This window comes from Bos indicus x Bos taurus, chromosome 3, assembly GCF_003369695.1.
Source record: "Bos indicus x Bos taurus breed Angus x Brahman F1 hybrid chromosome 3, Bos_hybrid_MaternalHap_v2.0, whole genome shotgun sequence".
NCBI lineage: Eukaryota > Metazoa > Chordata > Mammalia > Artiodactyla > Bovidae > Bos > Bos indicus x Bos taurus.
The window spans coordinates 43293059-43316751 of record NC_040078.1 but is presented as its reverse complement, the minus strand read 5'-3'; the positions used below and the strand labels follow the sequence as shown (position 1 = coordinate 43316751).

At 37.0% G+C, this 23693-nt stretch overlaps 2 protein-coding genes across 7 annotated transcripts in view; one reads left to right on the top strand and one right to left on the bottom strand.

Annotated features, from left to right (window-relative positions):
- Positions 1-12: 12 nt before the first annotated feature.
- TRMT13 (tRNA methyltransferase 13 homolog) lies at positions 13-20338 on the top strand. Of its 4 annotated transcripts, XM_027536408.1 has the most exons (12): positions 15-291; positions 1229-1397; positions 4914-4960; positions 5048-5114; positions 8463-8525; positions 8705-8774; positions 9022-9128; positions 9481-9648; positions 12210-12282; positions 16414-16488; positions 17750-18182; positions 18482-19594. In XM_027536408.1, exons 2-12 carry the CDS (start codon positions 1371-1373, stop codon positions 18675-18677), a joined length of 1326 nt encoding a protein of 441 aa, XP_027392209.1. In that variant the 5' UTR covers positions 15-291; positions 1229-1370; the 3' UTR covers positions 18678-19594. The 4 variants fall into 4 exon arrangements, 3 of the variants coding, with proteins under 3 accessions (XP_027392209.1, XP_027392210.1, XP_027392208.1); XM_027536409.1 differs by lacking the exon at positions 1229-1397 and having other exon boundaries at positions 15-512; XM_027536407.1 differs by lacking the exon at positions 1229-1397 and having other exon boundaries at positions 22-291; positions 18482-20338.
- The window catches only part of LRRC39 (leucine rich repeat containing 39), a 21907-nt gene continuing 16436 nt past the window's right edge, over positions 18223-23693 (bottom strand). Inside the window, exons 7-9 of one of the 3 annotated variants that reach the window (XM_027536410.1) lie at positions 22817-22969; positions 21796-21932; positions 18223-18963 (exon numbers count right to left, since the gene is read on the bottom strand). In XM_027536410.1, coding sequence (XP_027392211.1) covers positions 18908-18963; positions 21796-21932; positions 22817-22969 — 346 coding nt within the window. In that variant the 3' untranslated portion in view covers positions 18223-18907. Of the gene's footprint in view, positions 18964-21795; positions 21992-22816; positions 22970-23693 lie in introns of those variants that run through there. The other 2 variants (XM_027536411.1, XM_027536412.1) reach the window with 2 other exon arrangements.

The window sequence follows — 23693 nt, the reverse complement described above, 5'->3', positions numbered from 1 at the left end:
TGGTAAAGTTCCGGGTATGGCATTCTCCTGCGTGGAAGGACCTGACGCAGCCATATTTGTTACGGGAACGGGACAGGAGTGAATCTGAGAACTTTTCGTCTCTTCAGCTGATCAATGCTTGCCACCCGGAGTGAGCCCTGAATTATGGCGGCCGCTGCGCTGACGCCGCATGGAACTGTCTTTCCAGAAGAGGGGCGATGCGGTTATTTTGTGGAAAAGAAGAAGCGGTTCTGCAGGATGGTGGTGGCAGCCGGAAAAAGGTTCTGTGGTGAACACGCTGGAGCCTCGGAGGTCTGGTATCGCCTTACCCTCTCGAGGGTCGGAAATAAGTTTCCTGGTCCGGCACCTCCCCTCTGACAGATTTCTGCTTCAGCCCCCTGGATTTTGCAGCTTTTCCTGTGATAAACGCAATACTGGCCTCCCTAGGGAGAGATGATGAGCCGTAGTGAAGTGCATTGTTTTATTTAAGTAAAGCGCCAGCAGTGACCCGTTTATCTTGATACCAGCTCATGGTAATGCTAGATTTTAGTTTTACTGCAGACTACCGCTTCTTGCGCTCGGCTCACTCTCCGCCTTCCTGATGGGAAATGGTGGTTTAGAAAGAAGAGTGATCAATGAAAGAATCCAAGGTTTCACTAATTGTGTTTTCATTGTTTCGTGAACGATAATCACGTCTTGTGAATGCGGTTGAGAGAAACTTCCAAAAATTTTTTATTTAGACGTACAATCTTTTGAAAGCAACTAGTAACTACTTTGCTGAAAAGGGGAAGGAAAGATTTAAAAAACACGTAAGAATGAATTCTTTTAAAATTGAGAACAGAAAGTGTACAGTTTTGCTCGGTTGTACATATGATTGTATTGTCAAGCAGCCTATATTTTTATGTATGTGTATTTCTTTAGGGTATATATGACAGGGCATTTAAAAACAAGATCAGCATAATGCTTATAGAAAAAGATCATGTTTCATAGGTTTTAGGAAGGTTAAGCCATAGAGAAAACCATTTGATTTCCTGCCTTCTGAATATCCAGTATTATTTACATTATTTTTCTTTGTTAGATGGTTTATCCTCCTAGGCAATATCCAGTACCAGTACCGCTGTAGAACCCTTTCATCTGCTACTGATCCCTCATAGCTATAGCTCTAACTCATATTTTGATTTAACTGATACTTGGCTGGAATGAAGTGTACTGAAACAAGCTTATTCTTTTTTTGACCTGTGACTTACAGGAACTCTGAAGTACACTTTCTGTTGTATTTTGAGAGGACCAGCAAACATCCCCTGACTGAAAAATGAATTTTATGATTGCAGAAGGATTTTGTTCTCCCTGTTATAAGGCCTGGTATTTCACCTTAACCAGACGTCCAGAAGATGACAGCAGATGCAAACAGTAGTAGAGTATGACTAGATCCTTACAGGGTAATCCATATTCCTGGAGAGGAATGACATCATGTTATTAATCTCTTGAAAAAAGACTGAAAAGCTCCAAGTGGAAACACTTTCAGTGACTAGTTTGGTTTTCAGTTTGGGGTATCCTGGGCTTGCCTGGTTGCTGAGACAGTAAAGAGTTTGCTTGCAATGCTGGAGACCCAGGTTCAATCCATGGGTTGGAAAGTTCCCTTGGAGAAAGGCATGGCCACCCACTCCAGTATTCTTGCCTGAAAAATTCCACGGACAGAGGAGCTTGGTGGGTTACACAGTGGGACACACTGAGCAACTAACACTTTCACTGAATCTTTAATTTTTGTTATGATTGAGTATATTGTTCCCATCTCTTTTTTGAAGTGTCATATATGGCTGAGTTATAAGTACAAGTATAACTTGTACTTATTTTTACCCAGTGTTTCTAATGTGGGGATGATTTAGCGTCCCCAAACAATGTTTGAAGACATTTTGGTCGTCGCAGCTGAAGACTGTTTCTTGCATCTAGTGGCTAGAGGCCAGAGATGCTGCTAAACATCCTACAGTGGGCAGGACAGCCCCCACAAAAAAGAATTATCCAGCCCCAAATATCAGTACTGCCAAGGTTGAGAAGCCTTGTTTCTAACAAATAACAAATTCTAAAAGTACTTTCTTCTTGTACTCATCATTCATTATACTTTGGGACGTTGACATAGAGTCTTCTCCTTCATGGAGTTTAGACTTTAAAGTCAGCAAATAGGGAAGAATATGTGCTATATCTTCAAAAGATATTGAAAAGTCTCTTAACTTGTTCAAGAAGTTCAGTGAACATCGTTTTGTGGATACACTAGGAGGCAGAACAGAACTGAAATAGACTGAAAAAGAAATTGTTAACACTAGTTATGAACACAGCATTTGCTGTATGAACAGCACTGTGCTAACATTTCTTTTGAAACCTATTAGCTCAATTTTTACAACCCTTGAGAAGATACCTTATTCTTGTCTTTCATATGAGGCAGTAAGACTTCAGATCGTAAAGTTAGGAGCTGATAGCTAGGAACTAATAGAAAAATTAGGAATCTAAGCAGTCTGACCTCTGGTTTTGACTGTTACACTATACAGACTTGCCAACACTATTAACTATTAACTCCTTTATTTTTTCTGAGTACTTGTAGTTAAATCAATGTAACTTAGAAATGAATAGGATGTTATTATTCTGTACCAAAAGCTGCAAAGCCAGCAGAGTATGATCACGTACCAAGTGCTTAAAAGACCATATAGACGTCCCTAACTGACTGTGGTTCAACTTATGATTCTTTGGCTTTATGATACTGCAAAAGCAGTGAGTGTTCAGTAGAGAGCATACTTTGAATTTTGAATTTTTCATCTTTTCTGGGGCTAGTGATACGCAGTACTGGGCAGTGTCAGGAGTAAGGGCTCCAAGTCAGCCATAGTATCACAAGGGTAAACAACTAATATGCTAACTGTCATTCTGTACCCACACAACCATCTGTTTTTCACTTTCAGTACAGTAGTCAATAAAATACATAAGATATTCAACACTTTATTATGAAATAGGCTTTTAGATGATTTTGCCCAACTGTAGACTTTTGATAAATGTTCTGATCACATTTGAGATAGACTAGATTATGCTATAATGCTCGGTAGGTTAGATGTATTAAATGCATTTTTGAGAATATGTCAGCTTAGGATGGGTTTGCTGCTGCTGCTGCTAAGTCACGACAGTCGTGTCCGACTCTGTGAGACCCCATAGATGGCAGCCCATCAAGCTCCACCATCCCTGGGATTCTCCAGGGGAGAACACTGGAGCGGGTTTCCATTTCCTTCTCCAATGCATGACAGTGAAAAGTGAAAGTGAAGTCGCTCAGTCGTGTCCAACTCTTAGCCACCCCATGGACTGCAGCCTACCAGGTTCCTCCGTCCATGGGATTTTCCAGGCAAGAGTACTGGAGTGGGGTGCCATTGCCTTCTCCATACAATGGGTTTATCAGAATGTAATTCCATCATAAGTTGAGGAAGATCTATCTTTAGTTGTGTCTGAGACACAATTTTCCCACACATTTTAACATCTCTAAAATCAGAATATTTTTTAATATCAATGATATTATGATTACGTAATATAATCGATATGTCGTAATTTAAACCGGCAGCATTTTTTTCCTTGGTGTCCCTAGAATAAGAGCGTATATCTAGTCAGTGCTGTCATAGATTGAAAATTACATATGTAGGATTTCTCTATAACCTGTTTGAAGCTGTAGATCAATGTTATCCAAAGCAATATTTGCTCATATATGCCTAAACGAGCTACACTAAAGGTTTTTTTTTTAATTGAAGTATAGATGAAGTGAAAATTTAGTCGCTCAGTCATGTCTGACTTTTTGCAACCCCATGGACTGTAGCCTACCAGGCTTCTCCGTCCATGGGATTTTCCAGGCAAGAGTACTGGAGTGGGTTGCCATTTCCTTCTCCAGAGGAACTTCCCGACACATGGATCAAACCTGGGTGTCCCACATTGTAGGCAGACGTTTTACCATCTGAGCCACCAGGGTACAGATGTACAATACAGTGATTCACAATTTTAAAGGTTATACTCCATTTACAATGGTTATAAAATACTGGCTATATTCCATGTGTTGTACAATATATCTTTGTAGTTTATTTTATACATAATGGTTTGTACCTCTTAATCCTCTGCCCCTATAATGCTCCTCTCCCCTTTCCTCTCTGCACTAGTTTGTTCTGTATATTTGTGAGTCTGTTGCTTTTTTTCCTTATTTTCGCTAGGAGTATTATTTTTTTAGAGTCCACATATAAGTGATATCATATAGTATTTGTCTTTCCCTGTCTGACTTATTTCTCTGACCATGTCCTCCAAGTCTATCCATTTTGTTGCAAATGGCAGAATTCCAGTCTTTTTAAAGGCTGAATACTATTCCATAGGGGGTATGTGTGTGTGTTTACCACATCATCTTAATCCATTCATCTGTTGATGAATATTTACGTTGCTTCTATATCTTGGCAATTATAAGTAATGCTATTGTGAACATTGGGGTACACATCTTTTTGAATTAGTGTTTTTATGGATATGTACCCAGAGGTGGAATTGCTGGGTCATACAGTAGTTGTATTTTTTGTTTTTTGAAAACCCTCCTTACTGTTTTCCACAGTGACTGTACCAATTTACATTCCTACCAACAGTGAATGAGGATTTCCTTTTTTCCACATGACTGTCAGTATTTGTTATTTATGTTCTTTTTAATGATAGCCATTCTGACAGGTATGAGGTGATATCTCATTACACTAGAGATTTGTGTTTTAAACTCGATGATCTGATTTTGGGAGTGTTTTGTTAATGTGCCTTTAAGGTTTCCTTAATCTTGTTTTGGGATAGCATAAGCTTATGATTATACTGAAGCTGTATCTAGTATCTGTAAGCAATAAACTTGATATATTGTTAGAATAAATATGTTCTTTTTTCGTTGTTGTTTTTAGGAAGAAAATGCTCGGAAAAGAATTCTGTGTCCTTTAGATCCAAAACAGTAAGTATGGGTTGGAGAAGGGTTTTTCTGTGCTAGAAACAGTGATTATCACAGTCTTATTTTAAATAATTTTCTCTTTAAATTTAGCACAGTATATGAAGATCGACTAGCAAAGCATCTGAAAAAGTGTAACTCAAGAGAGAAGCCAAAACCTGTAAGTGTTTGGTCAGTAAAATGGAATGGTAAAATAGGTGCTATGTAATATTTATATATACTTAGTAGATTACAAATATGAGCTTTTAACAAAGCTCTTGCTTCAAGAGACTGAAATACGGTAAATACATCTGAGTGTATATAGGACATTAGACTGTGAATCCACTAAGAGTCCTAATTTAGGTAACAGATGATTTTGCAACAAAAATAGTATTCAGAGAGTAATTCCACAGTTTACTTATTCAAAAATACTTACTTAGTGCCAACACTAGTGGTAAAGAAACCACCTGCCAGTGCAGGAGACCTAAGAGACACAGGTTCATTCCCTGGGTCAGGAAGATCCCCTGGAGGAGGGCACGGCAACCCACTCCAGCATTCTTGCCTGGAGAATCCCATGGACAGAGGAGTCTAGGGGCTATAGTCCATAGGGTAAAAAAGACTCAGACACAACTGAAGCAACTTAGCACATTAGCATACAAGTTTATTTCAATAAAATATGATCCCAGTCTTCAGTGAACTCTTAAGTTCAATGAAAGAAGTAAGTGTACATGTGATAAGAGCACATACTTGCATTAAAATTAAATCTAAGGGATCAAGAAAGACTTTCCAGAGAGAGTAACACTTGAACTGAGTCCTTTTTTAAAATATATACTTCTTTTTTTTTTTCTTTTCTGGCTCTGCTGGGTCTTCGTTGCTGTGTGGGGTTTTTTCTAATTGTGGAGAGCAGGGTCTACTCTCCAGTTGCAATATGCCAGCTTCTCATTCCGGTGGCTTCTCGTTGCAGAGCATGGGCTTTAGGGTGCGCAGGCTTCAGTAGTTGTGGCACATAGGCTTAGTAGTTGCTGCTCCTAGGCTCTAGAGCACAGGTCCAGTAGTTATGGGCATAAGTGCACCTAGATAATAATCTTCCTGGATCAGGGATCAAATCTGTCTCCTGCATTAGCAGACAGATTCTCAACCACTGGACGACCAGGGAAGTCCCAACAGCACTGTCGTTTGACAACAAATTATCCCCATACATTTCCAAATGCCTCCTAATTGAAAACCAGTAAGCCAAATGGCATAAGTTTAAAAAGAAAAAAATTTTACATTAAGATGTGTAGTAGAAAAGTGATGACTATCCCTAGTTAGTCTTTTAGTAAAAAGAATATTGCCTTTATTTTCAAGTATGCATGGAGATTATCTGGCTTCCCTGGTGGCTCAGACAGGTTCTTTAGAACCTGTCTGCAATGCAGGAGTGTTAGTGTTAGTCACTCAGTAGTGTCTGACTCTTTGCAACCCCATGGACTACATGTAGCCATCAGGCTCCTCTGTCCATGGAATTCTCCAGGCAAGCATACTTGAATGGGTTGCCATTTCCTTCTCCAAGGGATCTTCCCAACCCAGGGATTGAACCTGGGTCTCCTGCATTACAGGCAGATTCTTTACCATCTGAGCCACAAAAGAACCTGGGTTCAGTCCCTGGATTGGGAAGATCACCTGGAGAAGGGAATGGCTACCCACTCCAGCATTCTATCCTAGAGAATTCAATGGACAGAGCCTGGCAGGCTACATTCCATGGGGTTGCAAAGAGTCGGACACAACTGAGCAACTAACATTTTCACTTTCACAGGCATGGAGGTTCTCTTCCTTACCTAACTGTTAGGCTTTAGTTAAAGCAAGCAGATTGAATATGTGTTCTGAGAACAGTTTGAGAGACAAAGTGAATTTATTAAAACTGGAATACCCCTGTGAATTTCCTGGTGATCCAGTGATTGGGACTCCATGATTTCACTGCTGAAGAACCAGGTTCAGTTCCTGGTTGGGGAACTAAGATCCCACAGGCTGAGTGGCACTGGGCCCCCCCAAAAATGGAATACCCATGCACAGATTTCATTGCATGCTAGGGACACAGTGAAAAGGAAAGGGAGAAAAGCAGTGGGGTGACGAGATAGAGAAAAGAAATATAGAACAGTTTTTGTCTAGTACACTATGTATAACATGAAACCCAGGTTTTGCTTTACTAATAGTTGTAGCTGTTAATAATTTTCTGTTATAGTTTTGTCAGTTATCCAACAAAACACTCTAATACTCACTTTCTAACCTGTTCCACTTAATCAATAGTTTCTCTTATTACCCATATAAGTAAAAGTAGCAACCCACAATTCATACATTACTTTTCTGCCATTTGTATAACTAAAGCCTGTGCATTAATGTCTAATGCATAACTAAATTACTTTACATAATGTCTCAGGAGTTGTTTTCACCTTCAAAAGAGAATTTGTAAAAAATTACACTATTTGATTCATTTATGTCTACATGGTCTAATACGTAGCCACTGCTGTTGCTGCTGCTAAGTCGTGTCAGTTGTGTCCGACTCTGTGCAACCCCATAGACAGCAGCCCACCAGGCTCCACCATCTCTGGGATTCTCCAGGCAAAAACACTGGAGTGGGTTGCCATTTCCTTCTCCAATACATGAAAGTGAAAAGTGAAAGTGAAGTCACTCAGTCGTGTCCAACTCTTCACGATTCCATGGATTGTAGCCTACCAGGCTCCTCCATCCATGGGATTTTCCAGGCAAGAGTACTGGAGTGGGTTGCCATTGGCTTCTCCAATGTAGCCACTAGCCATGTGTAACTATTTAAATTTGAGTTAATTAAAATTAAGCAAAATGAAAGTCCGGTTCCTCAGTCACACTAGCCATATTTCAAGGCTGTAGCTACCATGTTAGCTAGGGCAGATATAGAACATTTTCATTATTGAACATGTTGAATTAGATCCTTACTTAGAGTCTTTCTGTCTCTGAAAATGGACTAGAAATATCTCACTATGTTAATTTACACAACATAGTATCACAGGACATTTCTGTATTCTGTTTTAATTAGTATTTTAAAATAGAAGAAATCAGACCTAAACCATTGTAATATTTTTTCATATGTGTTTGTGGCCATGCTACCTATCTGATAAACAGCCATTTGTAGTTGGGCCTTTGTTTTTGCTTTAACAGTTAGCAAAAGTAACATCCTCAGTCTATGCTAGAGATAGGTAAAAATGTTAATAGAAATTACGAATGAATTTCTTTAGACTATAAATGTCTATTCAGATAGCCACCTCACTAGAATGTAAGATCCAGCAACACAGAGGTTTTTGTCTGTTCTGTTCACTCTGGTGAATCCTCAGCAACTAAAGCAAGTTAAGGACCAGAGTAGTCATTCAGTAATTATTTATGAATAATTTTTTCATGAATAAATGAATGGAAGAAAGAGAAGATGGCTGGTGCAGAGTATTAGAAGGAATGAATCAGTTTTTCACCTTAATTTTTGTGAACTCTTCACATTAATAACGTTTGTTATTTTGTTTTTGTTAAGGACTTCTTTATTCAAGATATTAATGCAGGTTTAAAAGATGAAACCGAAATACCAGATCAATTGGTAAGTACTTGACTTTTTAATTTTATGAGGTGTTCTAGAGTATCTCCACACTGTAAATAAGCTTACAATTATTGTTCCAATTTTTGAAATAAATTAACTATTTTGATGTAAAGTGCATTTTCTTATAGAATCAATGTTATCAGTTCCCAGACCAGCTCATGTCCCATTTTTGTATATAGGTTCCAATTTCGTCTCTCTCTGAAGAGCAGCTGGAAAACTTAATTAAGAAATTGAGAAAAGCAAGTGAAGGTAAGTCTGCCTAAATTTACAAGTTAAATTTTATTAGAACAATGAGGTAGTATATGAGTTGAACTTGCGTGGTAGCTCAGACAGTCAAGAGTCTGCCTGCAATGCAAGAGACCCAGATTCGATCCCTGGGTTGGGAAGATCCCCTGGAGAAGGGAAATTTCTCTGTGGTTTAATATTACTACCATTGCTTAGAACACTACAGTTTCATACTTGATTGTTTAGGCTTGTGTGCTTTTATTTGGCACAGGTTTGAACTGCACACTTAAAGATCAAATTATGTCCCATCCAGCATTGCATGATGCCCTTAATGACCCTAAAAATGGTGATTCTGCAGCCAAACATCTGAAACAGCAGGTATGTTTAAGCCATAGTAACTCTACTAAAAATGGCCTTTTTGTTCATTTGTCAGAAGCTAACATTCTATTTTTTCTAAAATAGTATTAATGAAATTTTGTTTAGATTATCTTTCATGGTACAGAATCTCCATTTCAAATAAGGTTGTTCAAACATATATAGAAAGTCCTTGGCATAGATAGGGTTCTGAGTACTGCATGTTAACTATTTAAAAGCAGGAGAAAAACTTTAAAGCCAAACAAAAATTACCATTGTGAACATGGTGCCCTATACAGAAATTGTCTTGCTGTTTTTCCATTTGAGCCACATGTTTTTTGTTCTAGTTTATAAAATAATCTCGTGAAGTTTGCAGGCTTCTATTTTAGGTAACATTGAAAATTTAAAGTTACTTGGTCCAAGAAGATGCTTTGTTGAATTTGGAGCAGGAAAGGGAAAATTATCTCATTGGGTTGATATTGCCTTAAAAGATGCTGAAAAAGTTCACTTCATCCTAGTAGAAAAGGTGACCACAAGATTCAAGGTAAGTGAAATCCACACTGTGGTATATTTGTAGCCAGATTTTGTTTGCACTTAAAAAGCCTCTAAAAGAAAATGAGTTTTTTGTGTTTATTTGATTATAGTTTTTTATTCTAATTATATTGGTGACTTAAAGGTAATTTTTTAATCTAAATTTCTGAGTTCTTAAAATAATAACAAAAACAAGGAGATATGTGAAAAGAGCCAAGCTCAAGCTAGCAGTTAAAAGTCTTGAGTCCTTACCTACCTCTGAAACTTACTGTTTGTTCAGTAAACATTTATTGAGCATACCACCAGAACCATGACAGATACTAAGTAGATAAAGTCAAATAATACAAGAGTCCCTATGTTCTATTATGTTCAGAGTGAAAGTGAAAGTCAGTCGTGTCCGACTCTTTGCGACCCCATGGACTATACAGTCCATGGAATTCTCTAGGCCAGAATACTGGAGTGAGTAGCCTTTCCCTTCTCTAGGGGATCTTCTCAACCCAAGAATCAAACCCAAGTCTCCAGCATTGCAGGCAGAGTCTACCAGCTGAGCCATAAGGGAAGCCCACTTATATTTAGAAAGAAGAGACAAATAGATAAATGATTATTTTTTTAATGGTGTTAAAATACGAAGGAAAAAAAAAGATGCTGCACAGAATACAGTGTGGGTTCAAAGGAGGGAGTGACAAGTTTTACTGCAGGGAAGGGATGATAAATGGCTACATAGAAAAAGTGATGTTTGAGGTCTGTCTTGAAAAGTGAGTATTTGCTAGGTACAGGGTTTGAGAAGCATTCTAGGAAGCAAGAACAGTGTAACCAAATGCCTGAAAAGACAGGGGAACACAGAAACATTTCTGTGTGATGGAAGTAATGATGTGAAGTAGAGTTCAACAGTGAGATGGGAGAGGTGGGACAGATTCTGGAAGGGGTCATATTTTATGCTATGGAAGGAGTTTGACTTTATCCTGTTACATGCTGGGGATACAGTGGAAACAAGATTTAATTCTTGTCTTCAAGAAGCTTACATCTAATGGGACAGTATTGGTTTAGTACGCTAAGTGATAAGTACCAGATATGTAAGAGTTCTACCAGAAGATGAAACACCAGCCTCAGGTTTCCTGAGGAGAAGGAAGCAGCAAAGAAGAGATTTAAGGAGTATATAAGGATTGGTGAAGTAAATAGAGTTTTAAAAGTTCCTTTTAGCAGTACCATTAAAGCTGTATCAGAAGAGTATGAAACTTGAACTAGGGAGATTAATAATAAGATACTACCCTATGATCCCAGAGAAGGCCCTGGCACCCCACTCCAGTACTCTTGCCTGGAAAATCCCATGGACGGAGGAGCCTGGTAGGCTGCAGTCCATGGGATCGCTGGGAGTTGGATACGACTGAGCGACTTCGCTTTCACTTTTCACTTTCATGCATTGGAGAAGGAAATGGCAACCCACTCCAGTGTTCTTGCCTGGAGAATCCCAGGGACGGTGGAGCCTGGTGGGCTGCCGTCTATGGGATCGCACAGAGTCGGACACGACTGAAGTGACTTAGCAGCAGCAGCAGCAGCATCCTATGATCCAGGTAAGAAATGGGCCAGAGCTAAGGATGTTGCAGTGAGACAGAGAGGAGGGAAAGAGTATGAGAAATGTAATGATAGTGGGAGCCATGAGACTTGATTAAGTAAGACGGAGGAGTTAATTCTGGTGACCTTTTGTGCCTTAAATGATTTAAGTGGTGTTCTTCCCTCAGACAGGGAATGTGCCAGGATGAAGGGGAAGAATAGTTCAGAGGGAGAAATAATGAGTTCAGTTTTAGGTGAGTTTGCTGTTGAAGTAGAACTTTCTGTTTGACAATTGGATTTGTGTGTGCTCATCAGAACGGTCCGGGCCACCATGTAGATTTATCAATCATAGGTTTATGGATATAGGTGAGAATGGTTGTGATCTTTCAGGGAGAGTAAGAAGAGAAGCAAGCCACAAATAGTGTATTAGGGCCTGATAAAGATAAAGGAACTGGCAAATAATCTTAGGTAAGTCAGTTAACATCTGTGAACATTAATGCCTTCATCAGTGAATTGGGAATTTTTAGAATTAAAGGAAATAATGTGTACATTATAATTTGTGAAATGTTCAAGGCTTATAAAAATGTGAGGGCTTCCCTGGTAGCTCAGCTGGTAAAGAATTCACCTGCAATGCAGGAGACCCCGGTTCAATTCCTGGGTTGGGAAGATCCGCTGGAGAAGGGATAGCATACCCACTCCAGTATTCTTTGGCTTCCTTGGTGGCTCTGTTGGTGAAGAATAACCTGCAATGCAGGAGACCTGGGTTCGATCCCTGGGTTGGGAGGATCCCTTGGAAAAGGGAAAGGCTACCCACTATAGTATTCTGGCCTGGAGAATCCAATGGACTTGTTATTTTCTGTCACAGAATATACAATTAACAATTCTACTTTTTAAATACTAAAAAATAAAATGGAAAATTATTAGCTCTGACTTTTGAAAATAAATAGAAATCTTTTTATTTTCATAAAGCTTTTTTTTCCCTTACGTGAAACCCATTGTTATAATAATGTTCTATTTGTACAGGTAGATGGCAAACACAGAAAGAAAAATTCAGTGTTTGAAAGACTTCAAATCGATATTCAACATTTGTGTTTGAGTAAGTTGCATAACTTTCAGTTTCTCTTCCATAAATCAAAGAACTTTCAAACTCTTGAGGGTTGCTTAGAAATCCAATCAGGCAGAACAGTGCTTCAGGAAAAACAAAGATTAATCCATTTTTAATGTAGAATTTTATATCTAACATTTAGATACATATAAATGGGATGAGGGTTGACACTCTAAGAAATTGTTTTTCAGGATCAGCTAGACATGAAATGTCATACTAGAGAATAGTTTAAAAATTTTGATAATATGCCCTTATCTTGCTTATTTGTGCTGTTATTACTGAGTTTGTTCATGCCGTACATTAGCCTTCTGCCCATTGTTAACATGACTTTACCAAAACTGTTATGGAAATGAGCTAGTTCTCTGCCTAACTAATTTGTGAAAGATACTCCCACAATTTTAAATTGTACCAAAGAAAATAACCCATCTCTATGGAACTTATTTCATACACACACACATACCCATGAATCATACTTTTTAATGCCCTTTTTGTACCTTTTTTAGTTTTTCACATTATTTACAATGAAAATAATACAAACATATACCAGCAACCTCTTCTGCTAATTTTAATTCAACCCTGTAATGCAACCCACCATTGGCCCATATAGTAAATAAAATTTGTTCATTGAGTTAGTAGATAATTTATAATTTTTTTTACTTGGTCTTTTAAAAATGTATTTAAGGTCCTATGTATAGCACAGGGAACTATATTCAATGTCCCCTGACAAACCATATTGGAAAAGAATATGAAGAAGAATATATGTATATATATGTTTATATAACTGATCACTTTGGTGTACAGTAGAAATTAACACATCATTGTAAATGGACTATACTTCAATTTTTTAAAAGAGGTATAACTTTAAAAATTGCACTTTAATTATCTTAAATTGTTCTAATACATTTATCAAGTATTCTGTTAGTTGCCATCTTCCTGAAAAATTCTCTCCTGGATCCTTCAGACCTGTTCCAGTCTAGACTGGGCATGCTGTCTTCTGTTCCTGGGGCACAACTGTCAACCTTAAAACTCATCATTCTCATACTGGGGATTCCCTTCACTCTTGTAGGTTGAAATTTATTTTTCCACATTTTCTTTTTCTCTTTTGGTCATCCTGGGCGGCTTTTGGGATCTTAGTTCCCCAACCAGGGATCGAACCCTCAGCAGTGAAAGTGCGAAGTCCTAACCACTGGACCCTCAGGGAATTCCCTATTTATCTACATCTTATCCCACATCTTCCTCTGTTGATTTACTCTTCTTGGGCAAAGACCTCCTCTGTAGCTTCCTGAGAAACACTTGAATTAGAGAGAAATGTGATGCCTTGCATTGTCTGAAAATATCTTTAACTTTACCCTTACACTTGATTTGGCTGGGTCTTTTCTGTTTCTGGGGCTTCCCTTGTGGCTCATCTGGTAAAGAATCTGCCTGCAATGCAAGAAACCTGGGTTTGATCTCTGGGTTGGAAACATCCCCCGGAGAAGGGAAAGGTTACCTACTCCATTATTCTGGCCTGGAGAATTCCATGGACTGTATAGTCCATGGGTTCACAGAGTTGGACACGACTGAGTGACTTTCTATTTCTAAGAATTTTGAAACTATTACTCCATTAGTATTGTTGTTCAAAAGTTCAGTGCTGTTCTGAGTCCTGACCCCTTGTATATCATCTCCTTTTTTCTTTCTAGAAATTTATAGGCTCTTTTCTTTGTCCTCAGAGTTTTAAATTTTCACAGTAATGTGTCTTGTAGTCATATTTTTACCTATTGTGTTAGGCACTTGGTATGCTGTTCTGTTTATACCAGTGGTTCTCAACTAAAGACAGTTTTGGCCATCAGGGAAAATTGACAATGTCTGAGATATTTTTTGTTGTCAAAAGATTAGACATGTTGCTGGCTAGATGGATACAGACCCGAGCTCTGCTAAATATCCTTTAAGGTACAGTACAGTTCTCCACAACAATGAATTATTGGAGCCAACAGTTAATAATGCCAAGGGTGAGAAATCCTGATTTAGAGATTCCAGTATTCTCAGCTTTCTGGGAAATTTTCTTGCATTCTGAGTAATTTCTTTGCGTTCTTTCTTTCTTAATTTTCTCTACTTCAATTTTTATTTTCTCCCTTAATGAGAGAACTTTTATGATTTAGTTATTAGACCTCCTGGAATAGTTCTCTACTTTTCTTGACTTTACTTCTCTGTTCTGTATCTTTTATCTTTTTTTTTTATACTTTCACAAATTTCTTCAACTTAATTTCTTCTATCATAGTTTTAATTTCTAAGATCTTTTTCTCTGAATTTATCTTTGTTATTTTAACTGTTCTTTTTTTCATAATGCAGTATCTTTGTGAGGATATTAACAGTACGTTTTTTAAGAAGTATTCTCCCTTTAGAGTCTGTTTGCACTCAGTTGCTCTTTTCCATTTGTTTTGGTCTGTCTTTTTCAACTTAGAGGCTCTGCTCAAACATCTGTGCTTTTTGATGGTGTGTTCATAGTAAGGATCGAGGGACTATGAACTCTTGAGTCTTTAAGTGGAATTGTTGACTTCAATTTCCAGTTTGAAGTAACTTGTTTAAAACATGACCTTTCCTCTTGGACTGATCAGGTTCCCCAAATAACACTTTTTGATCACCTGCCTAGAGGGTCAGAGTCTAGTTACTAATGTTGTGGGACCCAGTGAGAAGTAAAAGCTTCATCCATATGCATACTCACTTAATCCTGCTATTTTACCACACATCAACTTTCTGCTTCGGGCTTCCCTCATGGCTCAGACAGTAAAGAATCTGCCTGCAATGTGGGAGGCCCAGGTTCGATCCCTGGGTTGGGAAGATCCCCTGGAAACGGGAATGGCAACTCACTCCAGTATTCTTGCCTGGAGAATTCCATGGACAGATGAGCTTGTCAGGCTACAATCCACGGGGTCACAGAGTCAGACACGACTGAGCGACTAACACACACACACACACACAACTTTCCACTTCTTAGCGTCCATCAGTCCAGTGACCTCCTGTCTTAATTGCTTCAGAGGATTATCTAGTTGTCCACCAGTTGGTAAAGAGGTAATCATCAAGTGGCTATGAGATGTGGATCTGACTACTTCTTAAACAGACTTTCTGCCAGTGCACTGTTATTTATAACATAACGGTCTCAGCTCTTCTTCCAAAATTCCTGATGCCCCCAGTTCCATAAGGGCTTGCTTAGACAACCTTTCTCTTCACTCTGATATATAAGTTTCTTAAGTCACTTTACATGGGCAAACTGTTCCACTTGTTAGCAATTTCTTCTAGCATGTGATACCATCTGAAAGCAAGCAACAGAAAATTTGAAATACTTACTAAGGACCTCCATTGGACAAATAACTGTGCTGGGTGCTGTAGCTGAATTTGTAGGGGGAAACATACTTTTCATTTCAGAAACTTAGAAAAAGGAAAATGAATTGGATGGTGGGGGGGTGGGGGTGTTGGGAAAGGAAGCCATAACTGTGTGTGATGTTCTGCATTTTGCTACATTACCTTGTAGATGTCTTTTTTTTTATATATACTAATATTATGACTCTTTTATTCAGAACAGTGTGAAAAACTAAAATAATGTCTTATTCTTATATAAGATTATATCTTATTCAAGATACAATAAAAGCTATATTTTTAGTTTGATAATTTTGAGTATATAATATTGTGTAATGTAAAATGTTGGTTGTATTATTCATGTGTATTTGTCACATATATTAGTTATGAAAAATAAACCTTGTAGGGAAATTTTTTAGTCCTTTTATCAATCGGTAGTAATATTTAGCTAAATAAGGCTTCAACAGGGTAAAGTCCTGAGTCAGTATGGAATAGCACTGGCCTAAAAAATCAAGAAGCTTTAAATTAGGAGTAAAGGACCTGCTGGGGATGAGGTGAGAAGAAAAGGAAAACAAAGAACTTTTTAACTACTTCTCTCCATATCAGTAGTCATCTGTTACTTATCAAGTCACTACATCTTTGAGCCCCTTATTTCTAAGCTATAAAGTGAGAATTTTTTTGTTTGTGCCTCTTTTGGCCCTAAAATTCAAAGATTCTAGTTAGTTCTCTTTGGAAGCCCACTTAATGCCTTATCTCACAAGAGAACTAACAGTTCTTGTTTCATTTCAGACAAGATTCCTTTGCTAAGCAAAGAAAAACTACCTATTGTAGGAATTGGAAAGCATCTGTGTGGTGTGGCAACAGGTATGTAAACATATGAGTAATGTTGAGATGAACACATTAAGTTTTAGCATGAAAGCATCTCTCTTCAGTAGCTTTAATCCCTTGTTTGTAACTCATTATCTTGTTAGTAGCATTCGCCCTGTATTATATCCAGTTTTAGAGCTTTCCTATTTAGTTGCTCATTTTGGCCACTTTGCAGGATAAATTAGGAGTTTTTGTAAATGCTGTATCATAAAGGCTTCCCTGGTGGCTCAGACGGTAAAGCGTCTGTCTGCAATGCAGGAGACCTGGGTTTGATCCCTGGGTCGGAAAGATGCCCTGGGGAAGGAAATGGCAACCCACTCAAGTACTCTTGCCTGGAAAATCCCATGGACAGAGGAGCCTGGTAGGCTTCAGACCATGGGGTCGCTAAGAGTCAGATACAACTGAGTGATGTTAAAAAAGGGTGGGGGTGGGGGGAACCTTAAAGTTCTTTGGGTTATATTTCATCCAAAAAGGAAATCAGTAATTTACAGAAGCTATTATGGTTCTTTTCCTGAAGGTACTCATTTTTTTAGAATTGCTTAGGAAGGACTCTCCCACTAGAAGATGATTATTTATCAAAGTTCTAGGGGAAACAAAAAAAGAAATGTTAAGATGTGTTGTCTTAAACTTGGATCCATCAGATGTAGTATGATAAAGTAGACAGAACATGGGCTTTGAAATCAAACAGTACAGGGTTCAGCTTTGTTGTGTAACTCTGGCAGATTAAACTTTGAGCCTCCGTGAGGCCTACTTTCCACATTCTGACCCTCTTCTTCTTAACTCTTCACTGTTTCTGTGAATATCTTACATTTCAAGACTGACTCTGAACGTCACCTTCAGCAGATGCTTAGCTGATGCCTTTCTTCTTTCTTTTTTTGGGTTTTTAAGCTCAAAACTTCCCTGGAATATATATGTAGAAAACATAATTTTTTTCTTTGCAAGTCATTTCCTCAAAAGGGTAGGAAACATGAGAGCCAGTTTGAGTAGCTGGACTACAGTTTTTCAAATTTTAGATCTTAAGCTTCACATAGTTTTTTGGGGGTGGGGGGAGTTGACTTTTTGCAGAATAAATCATTAGAGAAAATTATTCAGTAATGAGAAAAGAGCAAATATGAACAAAGTTGATATTAGCACAAGTATAAAGCTAAGTAAGCTTTTGTTGTTGGGCTTTTAAAAACCATACTGCCTAATAAATGTAAAAATTACTTATTTTTAAAGATGATGTGGTTTGGGGGGGGCCACATAATTGTGTTTGCAGATCTTGCATTACGATGTTTGGTTGAAACCTATGCTGCCAGTTGTGAGGAAAGGAATGAAGAACCTTTAGCCAAACGCATAAAGAATGATAAAACAGAAAAAGAAATTAACACTTTGGCCAAGGAAGGAAATGAAAAAAATATCCCAGAGAAGTGGACCCCTGTGGCTGGCATTGTTATTGCACTCTGTTGTCACCACAGGTGTGATTGGAGACATTATGTGGGCAAAGAATATTTCAGGGCTCTGGGCCTTGGAGCAGTGGATTTCCACTATTTCCAGCGAATGAGTAGTTGGGCGACTTGTGGGATGCGAAAAACGACTTTGGAAGCTTCAAATAGTTCCACAAAAAGAAGAGATAAACAGAATGATGGCAGTGAAGAGCATGATGATGGAGGATGCAGAATCACTGATGACAGCCCTGAGAGTTTGCCTGGGTGAGTGACTACTTTGAAGCGCACAGCACTAAGGCAGAAATACTTTATTATTACTGTACTTTATTTTTAGATGAATACTGCCAAAAATTCATTCATGAAAATATATTTTACCATCTAATTTTAGAATAAGTTAAAATACACACACTTTTATTATGGCATTAACAAAACGTATCTTTGAAGCATACCTATAACATACTGTGGGTTATTTAGCAGTTTGTAAATAAATAGGAATAGCTAAAATAATTTTATAAGGTTTTACAGAATTTTAATAATGTGTTTTATGTGTTTATTCAATTTAGGTTTCTTACTGGTGAAGAAAAGAAGAAAATAGGGCATCTTTGTAAATTGCTGATTGACCAAGGCCGAATCAAGTACTTACAGCAGAAAGGCTTCAGTCCCGCTTTACAGTACTATACAGACCCTCTGGTGTCTTTGGAAAATGTATTGTTAACTGCTTTACCAAATCATTCTTCATCACCAGAAACAAGTGCTTAACAGGAAAGAAATTTTGAACAACATCTGTCTTCCACCAAAAAAAAATTTTTTTAATTGTATTTTTATATTCATGGAAATACCATTTAAATAGCAGATAATGTGAACTTTAAAAATGTTTTGGCCTCGTTGAACCTAGGTAATGGCTTTGTTTTTTACTGTAGAAATCCAAACAGTAGAGAATTCACCAAATTCCCAAAGCAATCGTCTTCAACAGGGCATCTTGAATTATACTATCCATCAGCATCTATGGAGTTTGGGGAAGTAGTCGAGCAGTTGACTTGGTTACCTGAAACACATACCATGCCAACATGTAACTAGTACATTCACTTTCTATTTGCATTAATTTTAGAAACTTATTTTCCTTTGGTTTTATTTAATACTTTTTATTTTTCAAGTTCAAGATGTAATGATCAATTATCAGTTTACAACAAGGACCAATCTGAGAATTTGGTTTATGTATGGATTTTTTGTCCAGGCAGATCTGGAAAGAATAATTAATTGTGATTATTTGTTTCTATTACAAATAAATACAGAAATGTTCTCAATCAATTAATGAATTTATCTTCAGATTGCAAGAGCCATACCTGTATTTATATATTATCAAAATTTATCCATGACAGACACTAAAACTAAAGAGGTAATTGGATAATTACCTCTTGGATAATAACTAATTGGATAATTATCTAGTTAAAACTTCAAAAAGGATACTTATAAGCCTAATTCACAAATTAAATTGAAATTTGTAAATAACTTCTGAAGTTAATTAGGCATCAGTATCTTTTAATGGGTCATTTTTACATATATAAGGACAATTGCATGTATATTCTCTCCTGTTTGGGAAGATAATTTGGAATAAAGTAGAAATTAGATAGTGATACCAAAAACCTCACTTTTGGGCCTCAGCTCATAAGCAGTTTCTATGCACAAGTAAACATTAAACCAAACATATGGTAGGACTGTTAGTCTTTTCCTCATCTCATCCTTGGTTTTTTTCTGCTTTATTTGTAAAAATTGTCTTAATCATTGTACATTTGCCAAGATAAAGATCCAGAATTACTAATTTAGATATTATAATGATATTCTTAAATAACTAGTATTTGTAGGTCTGTGAGTATGTTAATTATAAAGTCTAGCACATTTTTACTTTCTGACCTTTCTACTTAGGTCTTACATATATCTCATGAGACTGCCTAGGTTCAGATCCTTACTACTTGATCTCTTTGTGCCTCAATTCCCCTCTTGAAATGGGGATGACAAAGATAATAATACCTCACAGGGTTGTCATATGAGCATTAAGTGATATAGCATATTAAAATGCTTAGAACAGTTCTAAGTACAGAGTAAGTACTTAATAAATATTATGTTTTAATAGTACTAATTCATAAAAATATTTTTAATGACAGACTTGGTTTTATTATCTCTGTTTAAGTTGTAACCTTTTTTCTCTTGTTGTAAGTTCTATGTCAAATATTAAAGTAGTTGGATTATTTTTAAAATTAGCTATTCATGCCTGCAAATTGAGACCATAAAGGAAGATGATAATACATCGTAATAATTAACCCCAATTTTGCTGAGTTAGGCAATGCTAATTTGTGTCATACAGTCTGTTTTACTTTATTCAACAATTTATGCCTGGAAATAAAAAGATATTCTACAACAGACATTATCTCTGTTATATTTCATAAAACATACATACGCACACAAGAATTACACTGATGAAGTCCTGTGGACCATTTAGCTTAATGAATGTTTCTGACAATAATACCAGGTACTCTGTGGGAAGATAAGCCATAGAGTACTTGCTGTAGATCAACATGCCAGCTGTAGGTAAAGATTATTGTTTTCCCCAACCTTGCTTATTTCCCTTAAGATAACATGAGACAGTGAATATGTGGGATATACATAGGAGCTATTTCTTGACCGGCAAAATTTGCAGGTTCAGTAAACTCCTTAAACTTTAGATTGATCTACACAACTACCTCTTCCTGCATGTCCCACAGGTACATCACATACACTGTGTTGAAACTTAAGTTCATGTTCCACTTCTACCACCAAACCAGCTTCATTTCCCCATCTCAGCATCACCAGTCATCTAGTTCCAGCCAAAACCAGATTCATCCTGGACTCCTCCTTTTTCTCATTTTCATTCAGTCATCAATTCTGTCTCCTACCTGTCTTTTATATATTTATACTCTGCTATCCAAACCTAGGCCCCAAACTATTACAAATTTTTTACATATCTTCCTCCAGTCTGTCCTCCATGTTACTGTTTATGCAACCTTGCTACAACAGATCTAATGACCTTCCTTGGATGTTGGTAAAAATATTTTTTCCAGCTGAAAATACTCTTTACCTTTTGCTTGGATTATACCTGCTCTTCAAAGTAACTGAAGATGTAACTAAATTCTGTCTTTTAACTAAAAAATTCTTCACATTTTAGTGAATTATAAAACAACGTTTTCTATTACTATCGCTTATTTTTTATTAATAGATAATTATGCCCTTTGTCCTCTTCCCCTTGGGTTAAGTCATTCTATTCATAGTTAAAAAAAAGCAACAAAAAGGTTTTAATTCTAAATTATCAGTGATCAAAATCTGTACATCAAAAACTCACATTGTAACTATTGGCTAAAATCTATGTTCTTTTGATACATTTCACTCCTAGGGACAGTAGCAAAATGTTTTTTCTTTAGTCAATTTTTTCTATTTGTGGATTATTGCAGAAAAGGGAAACAGTAGGGAAAGTAGTGTTTAATGAGTAAACTGACATAACAAACAGAATGAGGCAGTGAAGCTTTAAGAATTACATCTTCATTCACTTGGTTGTGCTTCAAGTTCTTGACCAAAGAAATTTATTTCCTGACTCTACTTGAAAGACTTCTTAACATTTTTACAACCTTTCTCTCCAAGGCTTTATCAAAATTGTGAACACATTTGAATTTCACTTTTTTTTTCCTTCAACAATATTTACTAAGAGACTAGGATTTGACAGAAAAGGTAAGATGGAATGAAAAGTCTATAAAGGAGTTCATATATATATATATATATACACACACACACACACATACACACATTACTAAAAAGAATTTTTAACCTGTGTTATATACAGATCTCATACCTGCTCTCCGTGACTCCTGTATATATGTGTGCATAAACTGAAGGCCGAATAATTCCCGTTCCTCTTCCTCTTCTATGTTTTCACTGGGAGGAAGTGTTACTTCCAGTTTCAATGGGTTGTCTCGGAAGTTGACAAACCTAGCAGTTCACCAAAAAACAGTATTTTTATAGGTGCCATAGAAGTGTACATTTATTTCCTGGAGAAAGATCAAATGATAATATACTAAATTACTCTTTTTTAACTGGTTTCAATAACTGAACATCTTGGTGAGATGTGATATATCCCAAGAATCTTTAAGTTTCTTTCCTAGAAGAAAAAAATATTAGCTTTAGACAACTTATTTTTCAAGCTTGTAAAAGCAATTATTAGTCCATAGCATATGTTTAATGTGGTATAAGTTAACTTGCAAGAGCAATCCCAATGCATCTCAAAAGTACAGTTAATGCTATGAACTTAAATTTTCTGCATATTTTTAAAAGTATGTCTTATCTATCGTATTTTCACCACCGGGTACAGGGCAATAGTTGCTAAATAAATGATTCTGTTGAAAGTTGCGGGATTTGTTGTGAATTCTAATGTCTTCTGCTCACTGTCAGGAAATTAAATTTTGGAAGATACTTGAGGAAGATCTGTTAGTAATTAACTTAGTAAAAAGTTATATTTAACATTACCTGTGTCCATTTGTAGTTATTTAGAAGGAAAATAATCACTGTTCTTACAGTTTTGGTGTTTATATCATGGATAAAGTTAGCAATTATAAAGACGATTTTTAGGAAGATGTCACTAACAGATGGCATTCCTTAAAGCTGATAAATCCCACTACTGTTTTAGTTTCAAGGATTCTTGAGTAATTTAGGCCAGTATTGTATGAATCCTATTTATAAATTATAGCACTTCAAAGTTGGAAGAGATTTTTAAACGTATGTGAATGAGAACTCAAATCTATTCATAACAGTTTCTTCATATTACTTTGTTCTGCAGCCAGAAAGGAACATGTGAGTTCCGTGTCTACAAGTTTTACCTTAGATTGGTCATCTTTTCCATACACACTGGAATATCTTGCAGTTTATTGTTGCTGAGAACAAGAGTACTCAGATTTTTCATACTGCTGATTGTTTCTGGCAAGCATGTTATTTCATTCCGTTGCAGCCATAATGTATGTAGATTTTGCATTCTGAAGAATTAAGAGGTTTCTGTGATTAATCACATATAATATGAAAACCCTGGTTCTTATTAACTTAAAAAAATTTAATGTCATACTATATAACATCTTGTTTAACCAGTCTATCTGAGTTAACCGACTTAACATTACCTGATTTTAGGGAAACTGGATCAGGGAGCTAATCTCCATCGACAGTACAACTCCCATGTAGTAGTAGAAATGAAGTCAAGGTATTCTACAATTCTTCACTATTTCATAGGATTTCTTGCAGAAGAACTGCTAAAATGTTATCTAACCTTAGTTAGAATCTTAAAAGCAAACTCAGAAATTATTAATTTGCCCATTTAGAGCAAGGCAAGTATGCATATTGTTTAACAGTGTGGGCTCAGGCCAGGGTGCAGGTGTTGATTAGTCACTAAGTCATATCTGATGCTTTTGAGACCCCAGGGGACTATAGCCCACCAGGCTCCTCTGTCCATGAGATTTCCCAGGCAAGAATCCTGGGGTCGGTTGCCATTTCCCTCCAGACCCAGGGATCGATCCCCACATCACTTGCATTGCAAGTGGATTTTTTACAGCTGAGCCACTGGAGGTTGTGGGTGCCTGGGTTCAAATCGTAGCTGTCACACTTACTGTGATCTTCAGCAATTCACTAACATCTCTACATCACTTTTCTCAATCGGTTTTTAAACTGCACGGAGCAAGCCCTAAGCAATGTTGTTATTGTGGCATATTG